Below are 22813 nucleotides of genomic sequence, written 5' to 3'. Positions count from 1 at the left end.
TTAATTCTTAATTTAATTCTTAATTCTTAATTTAAATCTTAATTTAATTTTTAATTCTACAGGTCTGCCAGTAGTTGAGGGTGGCTGGTGAAAGAGGACAATTATATTTTTACATAAAGCTAATTCGTTTAGTGTAAATCAAATATTAGAAAACTAATTTTTAATTGCTCTAAAATTAGAAAGGTATATGTCAAGAAGCAGCCATTTAACTAGTTAATTTCCTAATTCTACTTTCATTACATGCTCTGTAAGATAGCAAAGCTCCCCATGCAATCCCATTTAGAAGGTAGAAAAGATTTGGATTTTTTGGGTTTTTCTCGGCTTGTTGGATTTAAGTGAGAGAAACTCGATTAACTATCAGCTTTATTGAACAGACTTTCATCGCCTTCATCGCTGTTTTTGTGTGTGCAGCTCAACAGTAATTGAACATGGCAGGCGCTCTGGCCGGGGTGAAGGTACTTAAGACTTGCTGCCGGTGGAGACGTGGGAGCGTATATATCACAGGAAAGGAGCGAGAGCGGGCGTGTGTGTTTATTTGATGGTAAATTAAACTACGGAGTGTCTAATGTGATTCTAGTGAGGATGATGATGCATCAACAGCAGGAGGAGCTTCTGTCTCATCCTTTCATCTGTTGCTGTCCGCCCCATGTCGCTCTCATTCGCTCCACATCTCAGACGCCTTCATCCGTCCTCATTCCTCCGCTCGGCTCGTTTGTCATCTTCCCTCCATCTTGACACAGCTATTCTTTCCTCCCTCTACCTGTTTAGCATATTCACAACTTGTTTTCTTTCCTCCTCTGCATCCTGTCCTCATATTTTGAATAAAACTCCTTCGCAGATTCTTATTTGCTATCACATTTTGCTACCTCTTGCTGCCATGCTTCTATTCTTGCTCCATCCTGCTGGTCATTAATCCCGGTTCTGTCTGACTTTGAACAGCTTATGATGCAAAACTTGCTTCTGATGATGCAAAACTTTTAATGACACCCCCACAAAGAGCCAGGACATTGCAGGAAGAGGATTATTCAAAAAGCAGAGAAAAGGCTCAGACTCTGTCAATAGGGGAAGTATTAATCATTTCATTAGTTCAATATTATCCAAGTCAAGAAGGAGGCAGAGCAAAGGTGTGACAGGATGGGCTTTTGTCAGAGGAAACTAAAATGAAGGGTTAGTCCACATGTAGCTGGGTCTTTATAAATAATGTGTGGATTATTTTAAAAAGACCCAGATACGTGGGAGATGCTTGGTGATCATCCAAACAATAAATCACACCACCGGGCGTTGCTGTAACCATGCCAACGCATGTTGTTGTTTTAAGTTTGGATGTCTAAGATGTTAAATGTTTGTTAGAATTTAAACTTTATTTAACTTTCAGAATGTGTTCTTGCACCATTACCATCATATTACAAGAAAATGATCTCAAAACGACATTATTGTTAATCGCAATAACTTCTGGGACAAAATGTGTTGCTATGACAACCCGACGCAGGATTAGAGACTTCAATAGAAACTGGATTATAACAAACTATTTCCATCATAGAAGAAGTAGTGGAGGAGGAGGAGGAGCAGAAAAACCTCAGAGGTCACCAGGACAACACTCTGGACTGGAGAAACAGTGAAGTCATTGAAAAGAAACGACTTTACTTCTTGAGGAAGTTACAGATAATCAGGGCAGAAAACGAAGGAATAAAAAAAGCAGCAAATGCAGCAGGAACAGTTTCATTTATTGTGAGAGCTTGTACTTACTAAAACAGGTAATGGTTGGCCTCGTGTCTCTCATACCTGGCGGAGGTGCACATCGACCTGAGAGACACACGCAAACATGTTAGCGTTTTCTCCCAGAAGCCATCAGGACACTTCTCGCTCATGAAAACCATCACAGATCCATCATGTTTTCCCCGGAGGCACCGAGCTAAGAGAACGCCTTAACTGCCTGGCAGCTTGCTGTAGCAAGACGGATGGCTTTTACCTTCTGTGTGCACAGCTCCACCGTCAGCGCTTCTTAAATTTATCCACTAAAACACACAGAAATGAAGCTAAATTTCTACAGAAGACAGTAAGATTGGACCGATGCATAACTTTAGTGGTATGACAGAAAGTCCAAGCAATCCATCAGACAAATGCCTCAGTGAACGGCCTCCACCACTCCATTTTGGAGACATGGGTTCAATTACACATATAAATGGATTATAACAGTGTTTGTGGATTTAACAGTCATTTTTGACTAAAACACCATTTTAACCTTTCTATGCACACGTCAAAAACAAACTCAAGGCTGAAAAGGACAAAACAAAATGAAACGGGGAAAAAAGTAGACAAAACTAAAACAGAAGTGGAGAAATAATATTTACATTCCTGTCAAAGGTTTCTGCAAAAAGGGTAGGTGGAAGCATTATTAGCTTATTATTCCTTAACTTTTTTATACATACAGAATTATCAAAGTCAAAGCAAAAGAACATTTTCTGTATGTTTCCATAACATATTGCTTCTCATCAGGAAAAACATTAGCTTGAATCAACACTGAACTGTTTTTCAAAATAAAATACTAATCCAAGGACAAAAAAAACATTCCAGGAAGACTAACACATTTATTTAATATTTGGTTTGGACAAACTGACTAAATATATTCTCAAAATGTCCTTGTACATTTCAGAGGATTGAAAATCTTCTCACAAAATATAAAGACATCCAGTGCCTGGATCTTCTTCATACGGAAGGAAAATGCATCTCCTGCTACCCTTTAGACTGATATTTATAGACATTTGATTGCAATCTGCACACATCTTGAGAGCATCATTGTGCAAGGAAAGAATAAATTAAAATGATATCAGTAATTTACATTTGGATGATTTATCATCTTTCTCTTTTCTCTCTTTCTGCCAAAAACTGGATAATAAAAGTCTTCAGTCTGCTGCTTTGGTCTCAACTAAACCTTTTTTAAACGACAATTTTCTTAAATATTCAACAAAAATTAAAGTTTATTGATCTTAGAAAATGTGTTCCTGCGTTACTATTATGCCATGACCATCGTATTATTTGAAAATGGTTTCAAATCATCAATATTATCGTTTATCGCAATACGTTCTGGGACAATTAATCATCCATCAAAATTTGTTATTGTAACAGGATTATTAGAGCCAAATTAATTGTCATATTATCTTTAAAACTGATCAAACATTTTGTTTGACCAATTAGTTTGCTCAAAGAGAAACAACACTGATCGTTTTGAAGCGTTATCTTAAACTAAGTGGCTTGTTTTCTTAGATGCCACCAAGATAATTTATCCCAAATATTAATAAAGATAGTTTGAGAAAACCAAACTACAACAAATGTAGAAGGAATTATATTAAAGTAATAAAAGTACCTCAGCTGATGTTCCCTGAGGTGTGAGAGGACGTCCATTTGGTAGAGGTGACAATAGATGATGTGTAGATCCTGCCAAGCACAAAGAGAAGAAAACTGTTTTTAGAAAAAGAGCGAGGGAGTCAAAACGTTCTGCCATGAAGACCGAGTTAAATTAAAATCCCTGCAGAACCACAAACATTTATTCAAAGGCACATTTTATAAAAGTGCTACATCAAACGTGACTTAAAGGGTCTCTGTCTCTTTAAGAAACTCAGACTCTGACACTCGACCTTCAGGAAGTCGTCACAAGATAAATACTGCCCCTTTAAAACAAACATTTTCTGCCTGTTCAATTTTATCTGCTCAGTAACAAACAAAAAATGTAAACATTTTTGTAAATCAACAAACTGTATCTGTGAATCATTGTAGATGCAAAACATAAAAAGGTTTCGTACAACTGAGTTATTGTCAGACAGTTTCAGACGTTTTGGAACGGATTGTTTTTTATTTGAGCTGCAGATGATTTGAGTAAAAGTGAGTCGATGTTCGTGGTTCTAGTTTCTCTAAAGCTGAGACAAAAACAGAAACATTGTTAATTATTGGGAATCATTTATCTGTGAAACGTCTTTCCCTAAAAGATGAAAAATGCCGACACTTTGCTCCATTCTAGAGTTGAGATCAGGGGGCCACACAAAGTGTGGGCCGCACTTTGTACATACCATCCACATTTCTAACCAACGCACGCAAACCCAAATAAAATTCACATAAAATGCACCAATTAGTGCTTCTTTAAATGTCAGTCTGCTTGTTTCCTGTTAATTAAAGTTTTTCAAAAATCGTCTCATTTTCCAGGGAGAGGAATTTTCTCTGCACTGGATAAATCACAACAAGTGCTTTAAGTTGACAGCAGACACTTGGCCCGAGTCGAACACCGACTATCAAATTGACATCCTCAAAGCAGAGAGGCGGCGCACACACACACACACACACACACACACACACACACACACACACACACACACACACACACACACACACACACACACACACACACACACACACACACACACAGTGATACACCCACTGATGGACTTAAAATAGAGCTCTATCAGGGACAGCTGTCAAAACATTTAGAGGACAACATGGCGGCTGGAACAGCTTCCTATGTGAGATCAAACTGTGGCTGCAAGACGTTCATTTTAAACAGGTGGACTGAACAGACAAGGCAAAGAATGAGAACAGATTGGTTTAAAAAGAAAACATCTGATTCTTTTCTCTGTAGAAAATTTTAACGAAAGAAAACATTTGAAGCAGCAATGCAAACATCAGGGAGACGTGAAAGATTTAGTGACAGTTATCCAAGCTTGAAGACGCTCAAAGCACGGCAAAAAAAAAAAAAAAGTAAGTAAGTAAGGAAGAATTTCTCATTTGCCATCAGATCCAGACGGTGCGATTTGACACTACAACACTTTAGACATCAAAAGGTTTTTAACACGCCTGCTGCAACACGGCCCATGAAACCACCTGATGCAACTATAATTCAGTGTAAAAATACAGAAACTAGCAGCTGCTGGAGTCATTACAAGCTGTTTGAAGTTTAACTGGTTGGATGATGATAAACCTGAACTGGCTTCTTCATAAACTCCTTTTTCCTTCACTGAACTCACAGCAACAATACTGGACCTGTAACCTCCCAAGACACAAGTCAAAATGTGCAACAAGTTTAGAAATTAAGTGATTAAATTCACATGAAGACATTTAAAGCAACAAGATGGAGATTTAGATACTTTAGATCGTTTTTAAGGAAATACTTTACAGCATGTTCAAATATTTAATGTTCTTTTTGCATAAAATACAATGGAAACACCAGGAAGCAATTTAGATGAAGTATAAAGTAAGATTTAAAAGATCATTACTTTTAATGAAAAGACAATCTAATGAGTAAGTTTGCTTGACTCAAAAATACTCAAAACTAAACAAAGCAACAGAAACAAATACAATTAATTATAAAGTCTCTGTAGGCAAAATTGTTCTTCCAAAAAGGGAAAACACCAAACTGAAGACCAGTTCTAGTTCAGTTTTCAAGCAAATGAAAATGACTGAGTTTGTCTCATTTTACCAGGCATTGTTTATTGTGATAGGTCCACTTTGTTTTTTTAAAATCTCCTTCCTGCTACTGACAGAAAGGCAGAGAGACGCTGAGCAGAGAGACGCTGAGCAGAGAGACGCTGAGCAGAGATCACACAGAGGCAGCGATCAGAGCAGTGAGAAAGCGAAAGCATATTGACTTGAAATCTGCATAAAGTGGGTTAGTGAGCTCAACAATCTGCTGCAGTAAGCAGTCCTGTGGAGCTGCAGAGCGCTCATGCTACGACACACAGCCCTGAGGCGGTGGGCGGTGTGGGGGCCGGGGACACGCAAACCCCAGCTAGACCTCGCTTGTTAGGTATTGTAATACCTGATTAAAAAATAAACGTCACGTTTTACCAAAAGTTCTGATTGGGATTTAGTTTCAGATCCTGTTTATGTTTCCAGGAAACAAAGTGACTGGTTGAAGCATGCATACTTCTCTGAAATGTCATTATTAGACATGTGTTAGTTATTCTAACACAGTTAGAATAAGTTTCTCGCCTTTAACCGGGTTTGACTGACGGCCTTGGTCACTCTTACACCCCATCGTTGGTATATTTTTATTTCTAGGACTTCATCCTTCATGTTTGTTTGTTTTTGTAGAGAAAGTCCACCAGTGGATTCTCTCTTCGTTGTGTCCGAACTGAACCTTTAAAGAAATCTTTCAGCTTTCTGTAGCAGAAATGCATGAAGCCAGTGTGGTTGTTGTCTCTGAAGGTTTTTAAGGTTCTTCTTCCTGTCTGTAAATGTTTTACCTGAGGAACCATCGACCACATTTTACACACTAATAGAGTGCACTGGATTACAAGGTGCACTGTTAATGAATGTTCAATCTTTTATCTTAATGTGAACTATAATGCACATTAAGCGAAACAAACCAGTCAGATATGTCGTCACTCCAAGCACAGACCGTATTTCTCTGCGACGCTCCTGACTAGCCGTAATGTAGTGAAACTAAAACATTTTGACTGAGCACCGTGAGAGTCGTTTACCACACAAACTCTCATCAAGGTCAGTCAGCACAACCAGAATCAATCAAATTAATTCACTAGAGGGCGCTGTTTTACTCCAGAACAACATATAAGGCGCAACGTCGCTTTTTGATAAAACTAAAGGATTTTATGTGCGCCTTATACTCTGGAAAATACGGTAATTAACTTTTTCTGATTTTGTAGTAAATGTTCTGTAACTTCAGCCTTGGCAAGGATTCTCTTGCAAAGTAGATTTATTTTTATCTCAATTAGATTTCTGTGGCGAAATAAAGGCTAAACAAAATAAAATAAAGCTCTGTGCATGATGTTTACTGCAGCCAGGGCGGTGATAACACCCAAAATATTACCCAGAGGCAAGAGGATTATCCAACTCTGGACAGGATGGGCATTACAACCTCTATTAGGATGATTACAACCGGAGACACCAGGGACACCAACTGTCCCCATTGCATGCATTGATCCGCATAAAGCAGGTCATGATGGGGCCGCGGGACGTCAGAGGACAGGGTATCTGTTCGAGTGTTTGCCCCAGGATGGGAGGGTAACATGAGAACAGCCATCAATACTTGCACTACGCCAGTGGTTATGATTCAACGTTCACAAATAAACATTTACACGGACGCCAGCTTGAAAAACAAGACAATTATTCCAGTTCAAATGTATTTATTTTCTACTATTAGGCCTCCCTGCAAACACAATTTGTAAAAGATGTGAAAATACAAAGTAAATCAATATAAACAATCTGATTATCACTATATATAGCATAAAAAGGATGAAAACATGGCTGAGTTTACCAGGCTTTTAAAACCAGATACATGTGATCATAACTGCAGACAGAGACATACATTAGTACAGAGGAAATATATCAAAGTAAACATTATTTATTTGGCCTTTTATAACAGTAATAATGATAAGAGTAGTATTATAAGACAAGTAAAGACTTTTAAACTAAATGGATAATATAAACACTAACAATGGAGGAAAATAAAAAGTCAGAAGCTGAAAAATAAAAGTCTCTAGATGTAGAACTGGAGTCCACCGAATCAGAAGGAGGTTTGAAGCAAACTGAGCAAATATTGAAACCCATAATAATCAGAAATAACATCAATGCAGAGAAATGATCTTTGCGTTCCTGCTGACTAAGTCACACATGGTGCTGCTGCCCCCTACTGGAGGACACGGAAAGAATTCAACCCACTGATGTCGCATGTGACACACAGAGGAAGTTTGAATCTTTATTTAGTGATGCTGCTTTATCCCACCAGAGGTTCCTCTAAATCTGACAGGATATTGACGTTATGACATGCAGCACGCAGCAGAGACTCACTGTCAAGCTTTTCATCTGCTTTCTAACCAGATGAAAACAAATGCAAGAAGAAAGCAGAGAAAATCTAAACCAGTCCATACCAAACAGTTTGGACATCACTCTACACTCATTTCCTACAAAATAAATCTATTTTATTTGTCTAAATGAAATATTTCATTCTTTGTTTATTGTTGAGCAGGACAAAAATTCACACTAAAACATTTTTGTTGCTCTTTAGGTGCTGGTTTCGACCCATGTCACTAAAACTTGTTCTAAACTTCTCAGTTAAAGGAATTACTCCATGTCTGTAACACAATAGGCATTCCTTCAGCATCGTTGGGAAAACAAATGTTCTCTCTTGAGGAATGACCCGGGTCCTGTTCACAGACCGTACAATGAGCCAGCCGCTCACACCCACATGATGCCCGCCGTGTCCGTCAACAACAGGGAGACTTTCAACCTGCAAGAACAAACAGCTTGGCTGACATCCTGTCTTCATAACTTTCAGATCAAATTGACCGACTGGTTCCCAAGAGTCTGCGTCAACATCAAGATGGGATAAAGGCAGCAGCTAAGGTGCGGTAGTGTACCGATTTTATCAGCATAGTCCTAATGTAGGGTCATTACTGAACAATCAAAATGACCTTCATGTTAGAAAAAAGGCTAAAATGAAGAACAACATGAAAGTTTCTACACAAGACAACAGAAAAGCTGGTATTTTCATTTCTACCTGGCATGTGAGAACTGAAAGTATCTCATTTCGGTTTCTGCAGCATACAGAGAGACAGTAAACAGAAATGAAAGCTTGTCTGCAGGTGGGTAACAAAAGAGGCCTGAGTGCTCACTAATGCGCCATAAATCTGATGGTTCTGGTGGGTGGAAGCAGCACTTAGAGCCGCAGCTGAAGTAAGCAAGTTAAAGGCAGATAGGCAGGAAGATTAGCTGAAGAAAACCAACAAAAACTAAACCTGACAGATCAGAACAATGGCTAGAATGGCTGATATTATTACTGAACTGTTGGCTTGGGAACAGGACCTGGTGTTACATCAACACAGAGTAATTAAAAAGTATCATTTCTTTAACGTAAATCATTTATTTTTTCAATTTTCACTGCAAAAAACACAAAATTGTACCAAGTATCTTGATCTAGTTTGTAGCTCAAATATTATAGTACTCTTGAAATAAGAAAAGCTCATTTACAAGTAACCATCAGCAGCCTGTGTTGAGTAAATAATTCCCTAATAATAAAGAAAAGGTACTATTGTCTTATTATAAATGAAATGATCTGCAGATGGAACCGCAACTGGGTTGCTAGGTAACGGGATGGGCTTACCTGGGGTTGCTAGGTAACTGAACAGGTCTCTGTGAAACAATAGAAGGTAGTTTGTTTGTTTTTACCCTCCAGGGGGTCTTTTGTGGCTCTAGTGTCCCTTAAATGACAGTAGGCTGACAGGAAAGGGGAAGAGAGAGGGGGGAAGACAGGTGGCAAATGTCGGTCAGGTCCGGGAATTGAACCTGCAACGGCCGCGTCGAGGACTCAAGGCCTCCAAATGTGGGTCGCGCTGTCCCATACACCACCACAGCACGACCCAATAGAAGGTAGTTTTGCTTTATTTCAAGTGAACATTTACACTAGAAAATAGAATAATATTACTTGGTAATGTTTTACAGTGTTCCTCTTAAATGTTCCTTTATTTGCTTTAAGTCTGACCGACTGCTGGCTTCTGATGGGAAAAGGCACAAAAGCAGAAACGTTTTGAGATAAACCTGCTTTTCTATGACTAATCACAGCTTTGGGTACCACGGCTTCTTTAGCCATGAGTAACACATTCTGCTGAAACGTCATAACATCGGACCGACAGCAAACGCAAACAAATATTTGGTCATTCAGATGATAATCCGACGCTTATGTAATCTTAAAGCACTCAGAGAGGGAACCAGTTTATTGGTACTCGAACCAGAACCTGTGGTCAGAGTTGGATTCTAACCAGATACAATTACTTGAGTACCTTTTTTGGAAAAAAAGTAACTTTTAGGAGTATTTTTACTGCACTGCTCTTTTTACCCGAGTCATTTTATTATGCAGTATTTCTGCTCTTACTTCAGTAAATTTCTGGATTTTATTTTATTAATGAAAAACAAACATGTTTTATAACAAATTCACCAGACTCAGACACACACCTGGAGTTTCTGTTAAAGTTTCAGAAATTTTTTATTGAAAGATTTGGAAAAATTATTCTGCCTGATTTAATTACTTATATGAATTATTTTCATAATCATCCTTAAAATACAAACATTTCCACCTAACTTTAGATTTTTCTGATGTAATCTTTAAGTATCAAATGATTGATAATTTGATCAGTTTCTCAGTATTTGGATACTTTCTACCAAATACTGTTTACTTTTACTTGAGTAAAGGTATGTTGAAGTAGAGTTACTGCACAATAAATAATAAATCAATTAATTGCATGATAAATTAATACAACAATTAGAAATGATCTGCGTGTCTAGGAGCTTGATTTTATAGACAAGTAAGCCCGTTTACTATATTCAATAATTGAACTTCCAGGTAAGTTTTACTAAAATTTCAAAGCAGAACAAGCGCTCACAATAACAATTGTTACATTAGTCTTCCCAAAGCTCTAAGTTTAACAACAAATAGATTAGCTTTAATCCAATAACAGTCAAACTCTTGACATGATCGTTGTACAAACAAACCCACTGAGAATTTCTTGCTTTGTTGCTTTCCTGTGCTGTCAGCATCACTGTTGAAGTTTCAAGAGGACTTGGAGCAATTAGGCTTCCTCATCCTCTTTTCTACAGGAAAAACAACCTTTTTTTCCAAGCAGCAAATCCAATTCAGTAAGCACGCACAGAAATCCTCAAAGGTTTGTTCAGAATTAAACAAACATGAATCTGGTGCAAATCACGTCAAGCATGAGCCGGCAGTAGCTGACGACTGCCAAACAGAAACACCAAAAACAGATTGTGTAAAGAGAAAGCCCCGGAGATTTCCCACACTATAAAAACTTTGGAGCTGGGTTCATAAAAGGCCCAGTGACGACAGTTGTGGCGCTGGCGGTGGTGAGGAGGAAGGAGAGCAAGTCAGGACAGAAAGGAGAAAAAAAACTTCATGTACGTGACTGTCAAGCCACCAGCCAAGTAGGTAGAGCTGAAGGAATTTCTCATATAATAGTAGAAAAGAGGTTTCCATCAAAAAGGTTTGCATTTGGACCGCTGCATTGGCGTTTGTAGGTCTCATTAGAACAGCTTATAACTGCTGAACTTGCACACAAAGAGGGTGAGGAGTGAGCCTTGCTCAGAAAGCACAACACCAGCTGCCATGTTTTCACCAGCCAAACCAAATATCCACACACATGCGCACAAAAACGCCGCCACACAGAAATGGAAACTCTGACGCTATATGAAACCCAAGCTCCAGCTCTTTCTGCAGAAATGAGTCCGGCACAAAGGACGCTTCCTTTAAGTCGGCTGGTTTTATCTGATTTTTTTCCCGCCTCAAGTTGCTTTTGCTTTGCATAAAATATGGCAGCAGGGAATGTTGCCCCTTTAAGCAACATTCCCTGCTGCTTCCCATCATTCAATAATGTTATTCCCTCATCACAAACATGGCAACCATTCAGCTGTGCAAAACACCTGGTTGGACTTAGCTCCGCCTTCGGGCCACAGCTCCTCCTCTGACCTGCAGTTTCAAAGTCTCTAGCACTCAGATCAGCTCTCCCCCACTCTGCTCCTGCAGACTAGCCAGCAGCAATTAGCAAACCCCTAGTGGAGCTGCTGAGCTCATTACAGTGGCCACTTCTCAGAGCAACACTGGTGAAAAAGTTGCTAAATGGTTAAAAAAAGAACCAAGTTGTGAAGGCGAAGTTTCAGAAAGAACAGGAGTTTTTAAAGAGACAGGAGCCCAATTTCAAGGCGTTAAATTACAAAGTAAAATATCTTTTCAGATATACCTAATATATAACAATTTTTTATATTAACTGCAGTTATCAGTTATTTGATTATGCTATAAAATGGCACTATGCATCTGGAAAACACACCATGCTGCCCCTTTAAGCTCCAGACAAAAAACATGTTTGCCAATGAGTACAAAAAACAAAAAATAATAATAATAAATGCCGTTTCTGCTGGATTTTGTGATGGTTGGGTTAGCAGCCAGAGATGTTTGAGGTCTGCAGCAGGTTGGACACAAAACACACGACACTGAGCTGCTCTGCAGCCCACATGGGGAGGACAGGGAAGTTTAGACAAGAACACAAACAGAAAACATGGAGATGCATGTAAGCTAACGGCTGCAGCTCTGGATCTCCACTGCAGGATAATTAAAGCATTTAGCTTACGCTGTTAAGAGAACCAGCTCTGACAAGCAGCTCCGTTTCTGATCCATCATCAAGACATTTAAACAAAAAAAGAAAAAATGTTGTGTTTTTGGTTGATTTTTGCACTACAAAAACTTACTTTAATCTCACTAAAAACATTCTGGTCTGAGGAGGATAATTACAGAACAGCCCAGAACAAGAGTATGTGGCCAGAATTCAAATGTACTTTGAAGGGTTTCAAGTGGGATTCAGCTTGACAGTTTGCTAGATTTTCCATTCAAATAGATTCAAACGTTACGCTGCCATGTCATGACACACCAAACACACACCAAGCTGCCGGTGAACGGCTTCTGATGTGATCAGCCCACAGAGAACGTCTGCAACTCGGTCAGTGACGAAGTGATTCGCCCACAGAGGCGGAGAGGAAACACTTTCTCTGACTTTCAAATTAAAACTTTCCCACGCTCTGAAAAACAGATTCCCTCCCTAAAAAACAATTAAAACTGATTTTATTTCATAATTATCTTTTTTTAAGGAAGTATTTGGTTTTAAAACAACCAATAAAAATGAATGAAACAGAATACTAAAATATGTTTCTATGCAGAGACTTTTCCAGGGGTGTACAAACTTTTTGTAATATTGCACAAAAAAAATAAAATAAAAGATTTTTAAGTTTTATTGGGAATTTTTTTTTAAAAACAATTAGATATTAATATAAGTTTTGAGTTAGATTTTTATGTAAATACAATGATTTTTCTAAACTCAACTCAGTTTATTTACATACCAATTCATAATAAAAGTCGACTCAAGGCACTTTACAGGAAAAAGAAAAAGTATAACAGTAAATTTATACAAATGCACAACCTCAATCTCATGCTCTCAGTATTTTTGTGCCTCTGTTTCTCCAACATACTGAAATATCTGCTCCCTTCAGGACATAATGTTAGTAATATAATTTAAGTTTCTCTCCCTGTTGTGAATAATTTGCATAAAGCAGATCCACTGCAAGCCTATAGAAGAGACTAGTGTTGTGAAACGTGTAAGAAAAACTGCAAACAAACACAGTTCTGATTATTTTGACTTCATTCTTAGTTATTTTTAGAGACGAAACCAAAACAACTTTCTAAAGGTGACTTTTCACATGAGAACAAAATGGTGACATCCAGTCTGACTTCATTCCCAGAAAGAGAAAAGGTTTTTGTGTCTCTAAGACAGGAATGTTGTCCGTCCAAGTCGATGCAACACGCTGCTCGTTTTCACTTCATGCACATTCTCAACAATCAAACGGAAAGTCAACTCCACCTTCAAAAACATCAGCAAATCTCTGAGAGGAGTTCATGTGACAGGCATGAACATGAATATGTTGGCAATAAATCAGTTAAAATGAGTATCAGGACTGTTGCTCCTCTTTAATATTATTGAAAAGTCGACATTTTGAGAAACTCTGCAAACATTAGACATCCGGTACAAAGTAGTTTTAGGTCCAAGTTTCAATAAAATCAGTCTGAATCTATGAACCACAAATCTGGAAAAAACTTTGAGAAAACTGCAAAACAGCTGAAACACTGACTTCCTTTAAATCTAGACTAAAAACCCACCAGTTCAGAGTTTCTTTTGAAGCATCATCAATGAAACATTAATCAACAATCCGATGTGTAACAGTGACACATTACAAAATATGACACTTCAGTTGTTGACTGTGTGTTTAGTGACTTTGTATTTTTATGTTTTTATGATGTAAAATCACTTTCAAAGGCCTTTTTGATGAAATTGATAAACTTTGATTTATGAAAATTGTCTCAAAACTATAATGTGAAATGTATTATCATGACAGGTACAGGATGCACCAATACAATAATTTGGGTCAATATTGATATCTGATATTAATATTGCTGCAATGGCCGATAACCGATATTTACCGATGTTATTTATATTTCAACACCTTTGAAAAAAAAAACAACAACCATAAACAGAGAAAAATAAATATCTGTTGTTCATATCGACCCAGTTTCATTTATCGATACGTTAGAAGTAACCAATATCGGCCGATAACGATGTCGGTGTCGATATATCGTGCATCCCTAGTGACAGGCCTAGTCAAAGCTTAAAAAGCGTTTTGAGATCAGAGCTGTTAGATGAGAGCAGAGGTAGTCAGCGGTTCTGTTGTGGACAGTGACTCAGTGCTTCCACAAAGGGATCTGCTGAACAAGAGGCCTCCTACAACACGGCTTCTGTCAGCGCTTCAGACCGGATGAAGGGGAACAGCTGGCACACAGTCAGAGTCAAACCGACGTAATGAGAGAGTCGATGCTCTCTGAGGCAGCCGGGCGGGAAATAATCTTCCTGTCCTCAGGAAACGGGTAGCTCTCCAAATTGTTCATGTTTGATCAATTATTTGTGGTTTTTGTAATTGAAGACAAATTCGGATCAGAGTTCTTACACTGTGGATGAGAGTAAAAACAATTCAAAGTTACAAACATCAGTAAAAATAGCAAGTGAGCAGAACGAAACCACGCTGTGGCCTTTCCAGGCCAATAAAGCTGAAGAGATGTGCAGCAGATGTGCAGCAGATGTGCAGCAGGTGTGTGCAGGAGGAAGACGGCTTTTCTTCTTAAAAACCTTCTACTGAAAATGTTTGCCAACAGCTACAAGACTGTTTCCAAAAAGTCCATGAAGATTAAAGGCAGCAGGAAAAAGGAAGAACTTTGAATCCAGACTGAATCACATTCAGTTTAAGTTAACATTTACTCAATCCATTTCTTCTTTAACAAACACAACAGACAGTCAGTGTCAGGCCACTTAGACGACTGGCAGATGTTCAGATTTTCCTGATTTTCAGTCTTCCAGAAGTAAACAAGCTGACTTCACGGGAGCTCATTTTTACCGGTTCTGTTCCTCTGTGGATCGGTGCTGCCTGGCTACTGGAAGGAATGCTCTTGGTCCAGTTTCAGAGGGATTTACTGGAAAGAAAAGCTCAAACCAATATGAGTCCCATGCTCCACTGAAAGCACCACACACAGAGAGCCAGATTTATTTCATTGGCAAGAAAATCAGAAGGCAAAAACAATAACAAAAAAAACTAAATCTGTAAGTGAAAAGGAAGCACTGCCTCCTGTAAACCGGCTCTTTCATTTGCTTTGGATACGATGAAGCTTCCAAATAAGAGAGAGAAAATCTCAGCAAATACAGTGGTTTAATTACCTGATTTGTTTTGTGTCGCGTTAAAACAAAAATACTAGAATCACTAATGAATACTGAGTCACAGATTGTGTTGAAAGTCTTTTTGAAAAGCAAAGAGACTGGAGCAATAAAGATCACTCTATCAGGTCTTTAAATATGTAGGTCATGTGCTTTTCTTATCAGGAAAATATATCCAAAATATTCAATAAATGAGCTGCTAACAGATTTGAGATATCAGATTTGTTTTCAAACTCTGTCATACAGAAGACCAGCATGGAAAACAGGACCAAGACACTATCCAAACAAAATCTCTGCAACAAATTCAAACACAAACACTTAGCTGGAAGGATCGGCTGTTTCCCTTTCCTGACACACATTCCAGACACGTTATGCAAACAAGCTGATAAAACTGTCAGGACAGGAACACGTCAGCGACAGGTTCATACACACATCTACCTACACTGCTCTTTCAAAACAAAAAAGAAAAAAGCGCCAAATCTAACCAAACCACTCCCTCAAAGCTAAACCAGGAGCCAAGAGAAAATGGATCAAAAGATTTGATAGTGAAGTCATTCATAAGTTTAACTCCTCAAACAACTTCCTGCTTTTTATGCAGTGAAAACTGTGTCCAAAATATGAAACACTGGGAGTTGATACAGCAACTTCATTTTTATCTGCTTTTGTTGATTTGTCTGCATTTTTGTATTTTCACACTAACTGCTTGAAAATGTTCATCCCTTGTAACAAAAGCTTTATCCAGAGGTGTCCAAAGTGCAGCTGAGGAGCCGTTTGTAGCCCTTCGACTGAACTGGCCTGCAGATGCAAATGGAGACTTTTAATTTGTAACCAAGGTAAAATTATTACCAGCATAATTTTCCAACAAAGGAAAATGTAAAGTACATCACAAAGTGTTTGAGTTTTTATAACCGAGTTTTAACAAAAGGTAAAGCAACTTTACACAGAAACTTTTACTTTGCTGCACCCAAATCATCTTTTATTCTTTTTAAAATTTGGCTGAAAACGTTTTGAAAAACAATCACCCAAATCCTGTTCTTATTTCTGGAAATCTCTTCAGTCAAGCCAAAAAACCGATGAAAACTCTTTCAATAAAGCAAACAAGGTGCATTAACAGAAACAAAGGGTTTGCAATAAAAATTATCCAATCATTTCTCTGCAGCCTTCATCATCATTCCTGTTGAAGCAAACAGGTCAGAGCTAATATCATCTGCCTGTTCCCACCTGCTGCCATGACAGGAATGCAGTTCCCACCTCTTAATAAAACACACACACACACACACACACACACACACACAGCAGGAGTGACATACTACACCGGCTGCAGATCCATGCACAAGGCAAACATACGTGCAGACTGGGAAGCTGGCCGGTTGCTGTACCCACAGGAAAAGTTCGTGTGTTTACCTTCAACAATGGCCAGCGGAAACAAAACTCAGCTGCTGTAAATGAGGGAGTCCAAACGGGTTTCAGTAGGCGGTCTGAACTTCACCTTGTAATTATATTCATGACGTTGCAGAAACATGAATCTGAACATCTTGCAGACATTGCTCTTTTTCACATTACAATCGTCTGTTTCAGTGGGATTTCACATGATGGACCATTATAAAGTAGAGGATATTTGCGATGAGAAAACAAAAATTAAACCTATTTAGGAAAGAAAATCTGAATTGACCATGTGTGTATACTTTGCAGAACCAAATATAACTGCAGGTTCAGCTGGAAGCGCTTATGTTTGTATAAGTGGAGCCTCCTGCACAAAGTCAACAACAAAACACTGGTCTTTTCCAGCAGCCATTGTACAGTGCATGCAGCGGGAAACCAGCTGATTGATTAGGTTGCTAGGTGATGGGCGGTGCCTGCTGATTGGTTATGCTATATTCTGGATGTTTTTGAAATTTTCCATACACAAAAAAACATCAACAAATTACAGAAAAACTGTCATTTTTAGAAGAAGCAGAAACCAAAATGGAAGTACAAAAACATGCAAAATGTGACTTTTTGAGCAATATAATCCCTTTGAGGTGCTTAGGATGTTATTTCTGTTCACTGATGCAGATTTCTGCACATTATGTGAAGGCTAAAATTGACTGCAATAATAGGGAGAAAATGGCGTACAGATCTATGAAATGCTCAATTCTCATTTAGCAGAAATGACCAAGAACAAACTCCCCAAACCTCCCCAGTCCTTCAGCCTGTCCAGCCCCGTTCCTCGAGTCGGGAAGGATCTTTATTGGATCACAGACTGAAGCTTTCAGAGTGCCGGGTCAGGAGAAGGCTACGTTTACTCCCTGAGTCAAACACAAACACACTACCTGCCACAGGCTTTCCCTCCAACACACAGACTTTATTGTTCCCATTAATTTCAGACTCTGATGTTTCTTGCTCCCAGTTTTCAGCACGCTTTTCTTTGTTGATGTTGGCGTATCTGTGCATGCTTTCAGCATGGGTGCATTCAGTTGCACTACATTTACATCATGCTTCAGAGAATAAGCCTCAACCTGATGATGTTTGCAGCTCTCTGCTGCTTTGGCTGGGAGACAGAAAACTGCTGGCACAAGGTGCAGATGTGCTTTTTATTCACATCTGCAGCGTATGTTGGCAGCAACGGTACACAAGAACTAAAATTAAAAACACTCATACTGTGTGTATGAAAATAATCAAACACAGAACCAGATGCTCGTCTGGCTGCTACTCCCCTTAAAATGACTCATTTTCTGACTCCACTGTAAAGTACATTGAGCAACGATGAACCAATCTGTTGGACAATTTCCTCTGATTGATGCCCAACAGGTGAAATACTTGAGGGTTAGAAAATATGCCTTAATGTGTAAATAAACTTGTAATCATTTGACTTTTTGATGTATTCATAAATGTTTTCTTTTATGATCAATGTTTGATGGATTTAAAGTTGACACCCAAGATGACAAATGAGTTAGGAAGTGTATAAAACCTTTTATAGTTTTGAACAATTGATTTTTCTTTAATCAACAGACTTTGAAGAAAACTGGAAATCAGTTTCTGTTCATACTAATCCGACTTTTGTTGGCTCGAACCCACAGACGTTGAAGGAAGGACATCAAGCCTTCTGTCTGGTTAATTATTTGCTAATTTTTTTAACTGCTGTCACGCATGCTGCTCAAGTCAAGGTTTTAATTTTATGATACCAAGTTCAGAAAGTTCAGATCCTACCTCATAAATAATTGACTATCACCTTGAACCATAAATCAGTCCACAAATAAGCCAAATACGTGACGTTAAATCATCAAAACATAATTACTTTTCAGACCTGCATGAACCACACAGCTCAGAAAAATGAAGAGTTCACCGGGGGATGGGAACGTTTGCTACGTCAGAACTTATTATATGTTTCCATCTGACATTTTGCACATAAAATGTTTTTATGAAAAGTCAAAAACCAACACAAGCAACTCTTAAAACTTTTATTTATTTTTTATTTTTTTTGCAAAATTGAAGAAATTCTTTCAAATTTTGCAGTTTCCATCAATCTTATGGATAAAATCATGACGGAAAAACTGAATATTAACCTGAGTTTTTATGAGATTCAACTAATTGGATTATTTGTGTTGGTAAGTGGGCGTAGGCATAACATTGTGATTTTACTGCAACACAAACTCATCAGGAAACATGACGTCTTACTCCAACGACACGTCCAGGGTCGGGTCACATATTACCACAAGCATCTGTAAAAACACCCTCATGTTTTCAATCTTCACGTTTTCAAACACGTCATCTGTGTTGCTCTGAATCAGCTCTGGAAAAGCGGCAACTTTTTGCCGACTCAATTTTCAATGCTGCAACCGTTCATTTTACAGGGTGGAAGGATTTTTATGACGTCTCTCTTGTAGGTTTTTACGATGCATCATTTCTATTTTGTGTCTTTGGACTTTTTCAACACCTTTGCAGAGATGAAGCTGATTACTTCCCCCACAACATGAACCATATTAGATGTTTTTGTCTGTTCCCAGCAGTGTCATGAGGTTAACAGTGTGCCACAGCGACAGGATGTGTCACCAGTTCAGTTTCACATCAACGTATGTTGAAACCACTGGGGCTCCAACCAGGTGACAAACTAAAAACAAACTCTTTACTTTCATATAAAACATGTTGCTCCTCAAAACCTGAAGATTGTCTTTATTTTTATGACAAGCCACTTTTAGGAACTTGACTTGCCGTAATTTGTCTGTATCGTCACTTGAACCAACAGCTGTTGGGGATACATCAATGAGTTACCTTCACATTGCCAATAATAACACCGTCACGTGGGAAACTAGCTTCCATCTCTCAAACCGTCAACCACAACGCCCTCACATGCTGTGAGTGAGCAGCAATCATCCAGCAACAATCACAGACTTAATTTGATGAACGTCAGAAAACAGGACAAAGATCAACGATGCGACGGCTGAAGTTTCAAACCGTCTTGTTCTGGTCCAGAGGGGCTCTGGGGGTTTGTGTTGATATTTAAAAACCGTGGGAGCTGATTTATAGAATGATTGGCTGATTATTTTTGTATTCCATCAACCCTTTTTATCTGGGTTGGAATTTTTGCTCGTTTTTGTTGTGATAAAACATTTAGTAGTGGGTCTTCGTCTCTTTCTGTCCTCAAGAGATTTAGAGGTATGGACGTTTACAGATCCGCTCCAACATTAACAGGTTCAGTGTAAATGATAACACCAAAGGTACCAACTCTGAAATCTATATTTTCATAAGGTTTGATCCTAATCCACGTAGAGAACAGTATCCTCTAATCCTTGTCTTTGCTGCTGATTCTCTGTAACCATAATAGCGGAGATGAGGAAGATAGTCGGTGTTTGCAAAGTCTCCACTGTGGTTATTGATGCATAAAACAAAAAATCATTTGAGTACCTCGATTATTAAAATTCCTCAGGGAAAGTTTTCATCCTCAAAGCTTCCTTAAATTATTTTTTATTATTTAGCGCACTGTGTTCCAGCCGGGTGATTGATTATGTTGCACAACGCTCTCACTTCCGCCTCTGAGTTGAACTGTAACCTAAAACAGGTTTAGGAGAGCAGCCTGGGGGGCTGTGTCTGGTGTTTCTGGTCTATTAACTGGTTTTTTTCTAGACTTTGCTTGAAAATGCATGTTTGGTTACATTTTAAAAGGAGACTTTCCCTTTTTTAAAAATCAAAGACACATTTCTTTTATAGTCTAATTATTGGCAGCTTTAGGTAACACCAAGTACTGGACATGCACCACTTCTGATGGACAAACGACTTCCTGGTTGAGAGATTCTCGTATTAGTTAGCAGTTACAGCTTTCTGTATACATCCAGGTTTACCATTACAAACACCGGCAGCTTTAGCTCTTCTGCTAAACCAGCAGCAGTGGCGTTTACCATGAAGTCTACAAACACAAGCCACTACAGCCACCAAAGTTTTAAGGAAATTAGCTGGAAAGCGCGCGTGACTAATACAACTACAAACAAAGTTACCCGTTCCATAATTGCTGATGGGAGGCCCTTTTCTCCCACTGGCTTTTTTTATTCAAATACCTACAGTTGCTCTCGTAAATCACAGCAGTGCTGCTACTCTGAACAAAAATGCCCTGAGCCACATTAAACCCAGTTAGGCATAAATCAAAGTAAAATGTAAAGAAAGCCGACAACAAAATGAGCTGTAGATAAAATGTAATCCTCTATGTCTGTGTAATTCAGTTGGAAACGCAAATGAAACAGGATTTTGGTGCCTTTTAGAGCCGCTTCCTCTGATTCAAGCAGTCAACAAACGTTTCAGGCCAGAAAGGGAACAATTCAGCTCAACCAAAGCAAAAATGTCTTACTGCTGTTTTAACACAGGAACAAAGTTTCTGAGTTAGTGTTGGGAAATTAGACGAAACTTCAAAAAACTACTCACTACTCTGCTAAGTTTTCAGGTTTTTACAAAGTGTTGGTGAGAAATTTCATCAATAACATGAACAAATATTGTTTTCCAAGTATGAAAAATTAAAAATGTTCTAATGTTTTTAGTATGTACCCAACTGGAGGAAAAAATTCCCCTCAGATTTTATTCAAATAGTGAAATGGTGCAACTTCAGGCCATTTTTATTTAATAACTTCCTATTTACAAATGAAATAAAGACAAAAACAATGCTGGACGAATAACCAGGTAATAAAGTGTTTCTTCACTAATAATGTCTGGTTTTGCTATTTAACAAACGTGTTTAATTATCTAATCATGTTGCTGCAGTTTAATTTTTTCAACAGAAAAAATAGCAGTTGAAGTTGAGACTTATGAAGATTTAAAAAAGTTCTGAGTTTATCTGTTATAATATAAATAGTTTTAAATTATGTAAGAAAACTACAAAACTAAAGTGCTGTTATGGTTAATAATTTTTACAAGTTGGTAAGAAGAAAAACAGACAAACCAGACAATTAATGTGACCAACCAAAAACAGTTCAGTTGTTTAAAATTAGCCGAAGCAGCTTAGAGAAATTAAATAATTTAAACTAGTTATTTAATTTCTAGTGGCTAAAAGCCACTTTTATCACATTATTAGGTTTATGTGATATAAGCTGATATCACTATATATAAATATTGTATGTTTATATAGTGATATAAACTGATTTAGCTATAAACTATAATCCATGTATAAATTGAAATATTTTGGCTGGCTGTACAGGTTATTCCTATAAAATCAAAGTAGGCCTGTCACAATAAACTAATATATCAATTAATTACATGATAAATTAAAATGAGCTCATTTGAATCAATTATTTATTTGTTTTCTCTCTTTCTACCAAAAACTGATATCAGTCTGGTGTTTTTGTCTCAACTAGCTCTAGACTTTGTTTACAGAGATTCACTTTATTTTCTGTTGCTTTGTTTATTTATTTTGGATATTAAAATGTCTTTCAGTTCCAGTGTTAAATGTTCATTAGAATTTAAAGTTTATTGATATTTGAGAATGTGTTCTTTCTTTGTTATTACCATTACGTTACACGAAAACACAATAACTTTTAGGATCATTTACCGTCCAGTAAATTTTTCAAACACTTATAAAGAGTCGTTGGTTTTTACTGTAGAGTTGCTCCATTGAGTTTTTCATTGGCCTGTTAGTATTTTCTCTCTACATGGAGCTGCAGACAAACAAACATCGCCCTCTAACATCTTTGAGCATCACGTTCTTTGCTGAAAAGCCAGCGGTTTCTGGCCGCTGCAGATAATTACACTGCTCCGCTTCTTCTTCTTCTGCTCTCGTCCTGGTGGCTCCGAAAGCAGCAAGTCGCCACTTAAGAGTCTCTCTCTCTTTCTCCTTCACTCGCACTTTCCCTGGAGAGCCTGCGGCTTCAAGATGGCTGGAATTCCCATAAAGTCCAATCTCAGCTGCGCGAAACCGCCATGAATCACCCCGGCAAGATTTGTCGTCCGTTACCACCACGCCGTCTGGACGGCAACGGGGAAGGTGGGCAGGGAGCGAAGGGCCGGGGAGACGGGGAAAAGTTGACAAAGCACTAAATGTGGGC

At 38.3% G+C, this 22813-nt stretch overlaps 1 protein-coding gene across 2 annotated transcripts in view; it reads right to left on the bottom strand.

The window, feature by feature from the left end:
* LOC122844678 (rap guanine nucleotide exchange factor 6-like) overlaps positions 1–22813 on the bottom strand; it is a 129722-nt gene that overhangs the window by 101907 nt on the left and 5002 nt on the right. For both annotated transcript variants that reach the window (XM_044140372.1, XM_044140373.1), the window contains exons 3-4: positions 3365–3435; positions 1747–1803 (exon numbers count right to left, since the gene is read on the bottom strand). In XM_044140372.1, coding sequence (XP_043996307.1) covers positions 1747–1803; positions 3365–3435 — 128 coding nt within the window. The remainder of the gene's footprint in view (positions 1–1746; positions 1804–3364; positions 3436–22813) is intronic.

The sequence above is a fragment of the Gambusia affinis genome, linkage group LG15 (assembly GCF_019740435.1).
Source record: "Gambusia affinis linkage group LG15, SWU_Gaff_1.0, whole genome shotgun sequence".
In the NCBI taxonomy this organism is placed as follows: Eukaryota; Metazoa; Chordata; class Actinopteri; order Cyprinodontiformes; family Poeciliidae; genus Gambusia; species Gambusia affinis.
The sequence above is the reverse complement of the archived record's forward strand: the minus strand, read 5'-3'. Positions and strand labels throughout refer to the sequence as shown.